Source organism: Mandrillus leucophaeus, unplaced genomic scaffold (assembly GCF_000951045.1).
Source record: "Mandrillus leucophaeus isolate KB7577 unplaced genomic scaffold, Mleu.le_1.0 Scaffold6, whole genome shotgun sequence".
In the NCBI taxonomy this organism is placed as follows: domain Eukaryota; kingdom Metazoa; phylum Chordata; class Mammalia; order Primates; family Cercopithecidae; genus Mandrillus; species Mandrillus leucophaeus.
This window is the reverse complement of record NW_012106474.1, coordinates 1,190,692-1,198,704: the sequence shown is the minus strand read 5'-3', so window position 1 is coordinate 1,198,704 and position 8,013 is coordinate 1,190,692. Positions and strand designations below refer to the sequence as shown.

At 45.8% G+C, this 8,013-nt stretch overlaps 1 protein-coding gene across 1 annotated transcript in view; it reads right to left on the bottom strand.

The window, feature by feature from the left end:
• Positions 1-8,013, bottom strand: part of VPS53 (vacuolar protein sorting 53 homolog (S. cerevisiae)) — a 174,587-nt gene that overhangs the window by 53,712 nt on the left and 112,862 nt on the right. The window contains exon 12 of the mRNA XM_011999596.1: positions 659-901. Within this exon, the coding sequence (XP_011854986.1) occupies positions 659-901 (243 nt within the window). The remainder of the gene's footprint in view (positions 1-658; positions 902-8,013) is intronic.

Here is an 8,013-nt window from a genome sequence, read left to right as displayed (position 1 = left end):
ATAACACAATAGTCACCATAATTAGGAGCTACGCAGTAGCTGCCCCCTAATCCTACCGCATCGGAAACATTAGGCTCTGTCCAGCTCTAATGCATCAGGATAATACAATAGTCACCATAATTGGGGGTTACGCAGTAGCTGCCCCCCAATCCTACCACATCAGAAACATTAGGCTCTGTCCGGCATGGCGGGAAGTGCGCACCCCAAGAGGGACTTGGAACCTACTCAGAATGAGGAAAAAGCAGATTCATTCTTCCCACCCATCACTCCGGGGCATAATCTCACTGAATGAGGCTTGGGTGAAATTGCTTAAGCTATTTATCAGTTATTTCCACCACAACCTCACTTTTTGTGTGTGTGCCAAGTATCTATAGTTGAATCCATGGATATTAAATAGGTGTACAATGGGACAGGTTCCCTCGAGTCCACTGTGGTAAGAATTGCCACGTGGGCAGCCAGTGTGGACATTTCCTTTGGTGGTCTTGTCAGCTGTGGAATGTCAGAGAGGAAACAGCTTCAGGCCCTCAGGAACTCAGGAAGCCTGCTTTCTTCCTTGATACTCTCGGTGGTTCAGTAAACAACTTCAGAGTGGATTTCCTTAACGTTCCCATATTTAGATCTATTTGCCACCACTCAGACTATGAAGAACAGGACTCACTTGGGCAGGTTGCCAGAGAGGATTTTCCAGGCGTATTCTCGGAGGTACTTCTGGAAAATGGTGGTCAGGGCGATCATGGGCTCCCCTGTACTGAGCTGAGAGCACTGCACCATGCACTTCTTGTAGTAGACGAAGAGGTCAGCGCAGCTGGGGAGCACGGCACCCCCTTCATCAGTGTTGGGCTTAGGTGGCCCCTGGGCTTTGAAATCAGCCACAAACCGATCTATCAGCTCTCCAAGGTTCCTAGGAGGAAAAGAAAACCCCAAAAATGTTATTTTACTTCAAGAAAAGTAAAGCAAATGTGCTTGTTTGCAATGTACATAAACTACTGCCACAAGTAATCATTCCTACTGCATTTAAAACTTAAAATCGGATCAATTTTAATCAATATCATCATTCGCTACCACCACCACTTCTACAACAACAGCAGTAATAAAATTTGACGTGTGAGATTCTAATCTCTAAATCGATTGATATTTGTGCTTTATACTTTTCAAGGCATTTCATTATCACACTGGACTCCAAACCCCTGTAAACAAGATAGGGTATTATTGGTCCCGCTAAAAGAGGAGAAAATTAAGTCCTAGAAAGTTTATCACACAAGTTCGTGGCAGAGCTGAGCCTAGACTCCAACACTAAAGTAAGAAACTGATCCTTCTATCATATTAGTACCGTTTACCCCTCCACCAAGGAAAACTCTAAATAATGATAGTGATCATTTTCTGAATACTTAGGATGCACCAGGTATTACGTCCATGCTTTAAACACATCATCTCATTGAACTTCATTTCCCTTTTTTTTTTTTTTGAGATAGAGTCTTGCTCTGTTGACCCAGGCTGGAGTGCAGCAGCATGATCTTGGATCTTGGACCACTGCAACCTCCGCCTTCAGGGTTCAAGCAATTCTCCTGCCTCAGCCTTCCATGTAGCCAGGACTACAGGCACACGCCACTATGCCCAGCTAACTTTTATTTTCAGTAGAGACAGGGTTTCACCATGTTGCCCAGGCTAGTTTCAAACTCCTGACCTCAGGTGATCCACTTACCTTAGCCTCCCAAAGTGCTGGGATTACAGGCGTGAGCCACCGCGCCCAGCTCATTTACTTTTTACAATAAACTTACATGGTATGTATTATTACTATCCTCATTTTCAAAGAGTTAAGTACAGAAAAGCTGAGTACCTTGTCCAGTGTAATACAACAAGAAAACAGGAGAGCCAGGATTAAAAACTAAGCAGCCTGGCTCTAAGCTTCAAGCCTGAAAGCATGCTACTTCCTAAAAACAAAAAGGTTATGATGTCAGCAAATACTGAGACATCACGAACCTAAAGTGTCCAAGAGATAGATGCTTAAACAAAGAGAAACTGGGATATGTAATGGTTTCTTTCACCTTCAAATGTAGTTTTTTCTTAGAATTTCCAGAATCAAAGGTGTAAAAAAATCTTAGGAAAAGAGAGGGTATGGGCAGAGCACAGTGGCTCATGCCTGTAATATCAGCACTTTGGGAGGCCGAGGCAGACGGATCATGAGGTCAGGAGATCGAGAACATCCTGGCTAACGCGGTAAAACCCTGTCACTACTAAAAATACAAAAAAAAAAAAAAATTAGCCGGGCGTGGTTGTGGGCGCCTATAGTCTCACCTACTTGGGAGGCAGAGGCAGAAGAATAGTGTGAACCCAGGAGGCAGCGCCTGCAGAGAGCCAAGATTGCACCACTGCCCTCCAGCCTGGGCAACAGAACAACACTCTGTCTCAAAAAAAAAAAAAAAAAAGAAAAGAAAAAAAATTAGCCGGGTGTGATGGCGCATGCCTGTAATCCCAGCTACTTGGAAGGCTGAGGCAGAGAATCACTTGAACTTGGGAGGCAGAGGTTGCAGTGAGCCAAGATCACATCACTGCATTCCAGCCTGGGCGACAGAGCAAGACTTGATGTCTGAAAAAAAAATAAAAAACAGGGTATGAGCAGCTCCAGACTTGCCTCAGGCCACAGTGGGGATGAGAGTTGCAGTTTTTCTCCCATTTCCCATTCAAACATCCCTGTAATTGTTCCACTGAACTGCGTCATCACCTGGGAGGATCCAGCAGCGCTGCAGTAACTGCTTCTGCACAGCTGTGCTGGGTGAAGAATGGGAAGGGTTCCTACCACTCCCGACACGTTGCATCTTTTTAGGTTGCTGTTTAAGGCTATAGGAATCCAGCTGTGTTTTTAAAATGTATTTATATAATGGTAAGGAACAAAAAGACAAGAACCACACATACCATCAGTTAGCAGGAATGGGAGAAAATTGACATTTTACTCAAGGGCTTTTGTTATTGAAAGTCTATTACAGGCCGGGTGCCAGGGCTCACACCTGTAATCCCAGCACTTTGGGAAGCCGGGGTGGGCAGATCACCTGAGGTCAGGAGTTCGAGACCAGCCTGACCAACATGGAGAAACCCTGTCTTTACTAAAAATAAAAAAAATTAGCCGGGCGTGGTGGCGGGCGCCTGTAATCCCAGCTACTCGGGAGGCTGAGGAAGGAGAATCACTTGAACCTGGGAGGTGGAGGTTGTGCTGAGCCGAGATTGCACCACTGCACTCCAGCCTGGGCAACAAAACAAAACTCCGTCTCAAAAAAAAAAAAGAAAAAGTAAAAGAAAGTAAGTCTATTATATACAACCACTCTGCCCTCAAAGAACTTCTGGCCTAGGCTAGGTCTCTGTCTGTGGCGATAGTGAGAAAGCAGGGAAAGATCTCATTAGTTGACCTTGGAAAGCTTCATGGCCACCACCCTCGTTCCTCATAACCTCTCTTGCCTCACTTTTCCATTGAATCTCCCACCTCTCCTCCACAGCTGACCCAGCACTCCAGCCAGAGGTTCCTCGTCATGGCTCCCCTGCTCATCTACTTCCGGTCACTGGGCCTGTGCCTATGTGCTGTCCTGGCCAACACGCTCTCCCGCCACCTGTCCACTCCCCTTTCCAGTTCATCCAGGTCTCACCCGCACCAGCTGCAACTTCTATCATCTGTCACCCACTGACACTTTATTTCACACTTTACTAGACAGTGTGAGGATGCCATATACTCAGGAAACAACCTATTTTCTCCCATCCTGGGCCATGGCAGGCAACGCTAATCAACAAGGAGCCCCTTTTTCCACTGATCTCTCTTGTGATTCCAGAATCCTTCTTGAGACAGCACTCCAGCCAGTCACTCTATAAACTGAAGCTGGTACAAAAGGCGAAGGAGGCAGACTCATCCGTTTCGTGCATGTTAACACAAGCTCCCTGAGACAAGGGATGACGTTTATGCTGGTTCTGCTGCCCCCAGCCCAGCCGTCATGCTAATAAGTAGAGCAAAGCTTCATGCTAGTGCTCAATACATACTTAGCTGATCAACCTCCACACTGTGTTCCTAGGGGACGGGAATGGAGGGTGGGAAGGTGGAAATGGGATGGAGGCCAGTGCAGTGGAGATCATGGAACAGAAGGAAAAAGATTCCCCTGGGGTCTTCTTACGAGATTCTAACCTCTAAATCAATAGTGCCAACCAAATCAAGGACCAGATCTCTGACATCCGTGTTTTTTTGTTTTGTTTTTTGTTTTTTTTTTTTGAGATGGAGTCTCACTCTGTTGTCCAGGCTGGAGTGCAGTGGCACAATCTCAGCTCACTGCAACCTCCGCCTCCCAGGTTCAAGTGATTTTACTGCCTCAGCTTCCTGAGTAGCTGGGACTACAGGCACACGCCACCACAACCAGCTAATTTTTGCATCTTTTTTAGTAGAGACGGGGTTTCACCATCTTGGCCAGGCTGGTCTTGAACTTCTGACCTCGTGATCTGCCCGTCTCAGCCTCCCAAAGTGCTGGGATTACAGGCGTGAGCCACTGCACCCGGCCGACTCTGATGTGCTTCTACTTTCATCACTCACCTGTTCCCCTAGAAGATGGATACTTACTTACTTGCTTCCTATTTCAGAGCCAATCCAATGAGTAAGATTATAAATTAATTATGATCATACAGCATAAAGAAAATTTTCATTTCAAAAAACCCTACAGATCTATAGTTTGTAGAATGTCTACAGGATGTCTACTCAGTTACTTTTGGCACTGTTCTTTGGAGTGGATGAGAAATAAACCAGTTGGGGAAACCTTCCCCTTCCTTCCATCTTTCACTCTGCATCAGCATGCTTTGATGCCACATGAGACATTAGAAAATCAGTAGCCGGTATTTCACAGATCAGAATAATATAAGTTACCCCAATGGGAATGCATAAGGCTCATTAGTTTTGAATACATGATCCAATCTGATCACATTTCTTTTTTTGTTTGTTTGTTTTGAGACAGAGTATTGCTTTGTTACCCAGAACAAAGTGCAGTGGCATGATCATGGCTCACTGCAGGCTCAACCCCCCCAGGCTCAAGCAATTCTCCTGCCTCAGCCTCCCAAGCAGCTGGGACTATAGGCGTGCATCGCCATGCATGGCTAGGAGGAGGCCAGGAGTTTGAGAATAGTGTAGGCAACAAAGTGAGATCCCTATCTCTAAAAAAAAAATAAACAAATTAGCTAGGCATGGTGGTGTGTGCTCGTAGTCCCAGCTACTTGGGAGGCTGAGGGAGGAGGATCACTTGAGCCCAGGAGTTTGAGGTTACAGTGAGCTATAATGTCACCACTGCACTCCAGCCTGGACAACAAAGCAAGACACTGTCAGAAGGAACTCCAGCCTGGACAACAGAGCAAGACACTGTTGAAGGGGAGAGGAGGGGACGGCAGAGGAGGGGAGGGAAGGGAAGGGGAGAAGGAAGGAAATACCTTTCTCTCCAAATACTGCTGGGAGTTCCACTGATAAATTACGTGCCCTAGGAATGAAGACTGTTGCAGAATGGTATCAATAGAGGGAAAAACTAAAGTGAGGAGAAAAAATATGCCATTGCAGACTGGGTTTATCCATGGATAGCAAAGGCCGTTTCTCTGGTGGGCCTGCAGTCAGCATTCACAGAAACAATATTCTAATTGGAATGTTAAGCAGTGAGGCACAGGGAGAGAAAGACAGTAGCCAGCAAATGGCAAGGCAGGTGAGCAAGGTCAAGGCAGCTGAAGATCCCCAGAAAGTTAGATAACTTTTTTTTGTTTGTTTTTTTGAGACAGGGTCACCTAGGCTGGAGTGCAGGGGCATGACTGCAGCTTACTGCAACTTCTGCCTCCCAGGCTCCAGCGATCCTCCCGCCCCAGCCACCTGAGTATCTGGGACTACAGGTGCACACCACCACACCTGGCTAATTTTTGTGGGTTTTTTTTTTTTTTTTGTAGAGACGGGGTTTTGTCATGTCACCCAGGCTGGTCTCCAACTCCTGAGCTGAAGCCATCCACTTGCCTCAGCCTCCCAGAGTGCTGGGATTTCATGAGCAACCACACCTGGCCCTAGAACTTCTTAATTCAAGGGTCCTCACACTAATTTGCACCCCTTCCTCTTCCCTTTTGCTGGGGCTGAGGATGTTGCTCTGGTGTGGCCAGTGGGGCTGGGGAGCCAAGGTGTGGCTTGAGCACAGCTGGCAGATGGGTTACATGCAGGCAAACTGAGTAAATAAGTAAACACACTGAGCATGCTAGGACCCAAATTTCTCACTGTTGTAGAAGGCAGTTGCCAGTGTTGAAAGGGAGAGGCAAAAATAAACTCTGTGGGGTGAGATTAGAATTGGAAGCATCAGCATAAAACGCAGTTTCTAATACAGAAGCAGGTGCACACACAGCTATAGATGCATATATGTAGAAGCTGTCTCTTATACACATCTAGATGTGTATAAGAGACAGGCTATAGATGCATCTATGTAGAAGCAGGTGCACACACAGCTATAGATGCATCTATGTAGAAGCAGGTGCACACACAGCCACAGATGCACATACACGTATGTTTATACACATACATTTCTTAGCTCTCTCAGTCAAGGCAATCCGGAAGCAATGACACCGAACAGCAATAAGCATACTTGGTTACTAAATGTCATTCTCCACCAAAGGAACAAGAAATGCCTGGGGAAATGGATGACTCCAGGGCTGGGATGCAAAAGTACAGGATAAGCCTGGTATATTCTGTTGCGCCAGAGAGGAAGGAGGTGCTCATAAAATGATAGTGGCATGTAAAAAGGATGAAGAGCCAGCTCAAAGAGGCTCCCACTGGCCAAGTCAGGGACAATTTGAGAACTAAAATAACAACAACGATTCCTGGAAGGAAGAACAGACACTAATGGAAAAACTGGTGAAGTTCAATCACAGTGTGCAGGTTATTAAATAGCATCGTACCAATGCTAACTTGCCAGTTTTGACAGCTCTGCTGCGGTTATATAAGATGTCAACATCAGGGGAAGGTGGGTGAAGAGGAACATAAGAAATCTGTACTATTTGTGAAATTTTCCTGTAGGTATACATTTATTTCAAAATAAAGTAAAAATAAAAGAGAGAGTGATGCCTACAACCTACTAAATGAAATATTAAAAATCCGTGAGTCCATGCTGACATAGATGTACGGGGGAGAAGTGAAAGCTTTTCTTAAAGTAGAATGCCAACTGATAAATGTAGAAGAAATGATGTAGCTAGAAAAATCACCATTTGACCCGGCGCGGTGGCTCATGCCTGTAATCTCAGCATCTAGGGAGGCCGAGGTGGGCAGATGACTTAAGGTCAGGAGTTCCAAACCAGCCTGGCCAACATTGTGAAACCCCATCTCTACTAAAAATAAAAAAAAATTAGCTGGGCGTGGTGGCACGCACCTGTAATCCCAGCTACTTGGGAGGCTGAGGCAGGAGAATCACTTGAACCCAGGAGGTGAAGGTTGCAGTGAGCCGAGATTGTGTCACTGCACTCCAGCCTGGGCAACAGAGGAAGACTCTGTCTCAAAAAAAAGAAAGAAAGAAAGAAAAATCATCATTTGTCAATCATCTTAGTAATAAATGACTCGATAAGTGAAAGATGAGGAAAAGGATATTGATAAAGTTTCAAGGTTTCTCCCAACACTTATTCATAAATAGAGATACCTGGTAGAGACAACATCTACACCAAGTAATAAAAACGAACATAATAGGCCGGGAGCGGTGGCTCACGCCTGTAATCCCAGCACTTTGGGAGGCCAAGGTGGGCAGATCACCTGAGGTCAGGAGTTCGAGACCATCCTGACCAACATGGTGAAACCCTGTCTCCGCTAAAAAAAAGAATACAAAAATTAGCCGGGCACAGTGGCGGGTACCTGTAGTCCCAGCTACTCAGGAGGCTGAGGCAGGAGAATTCTTGAGCCCAGGAGGCAAAGGCTGCAGTGAGTGGAGATCACACCAGTGTACTCCAGCCTGGGGAATAGAGTGAGACTCTGTCTCAAAAAAAGAAAAAAAAAAA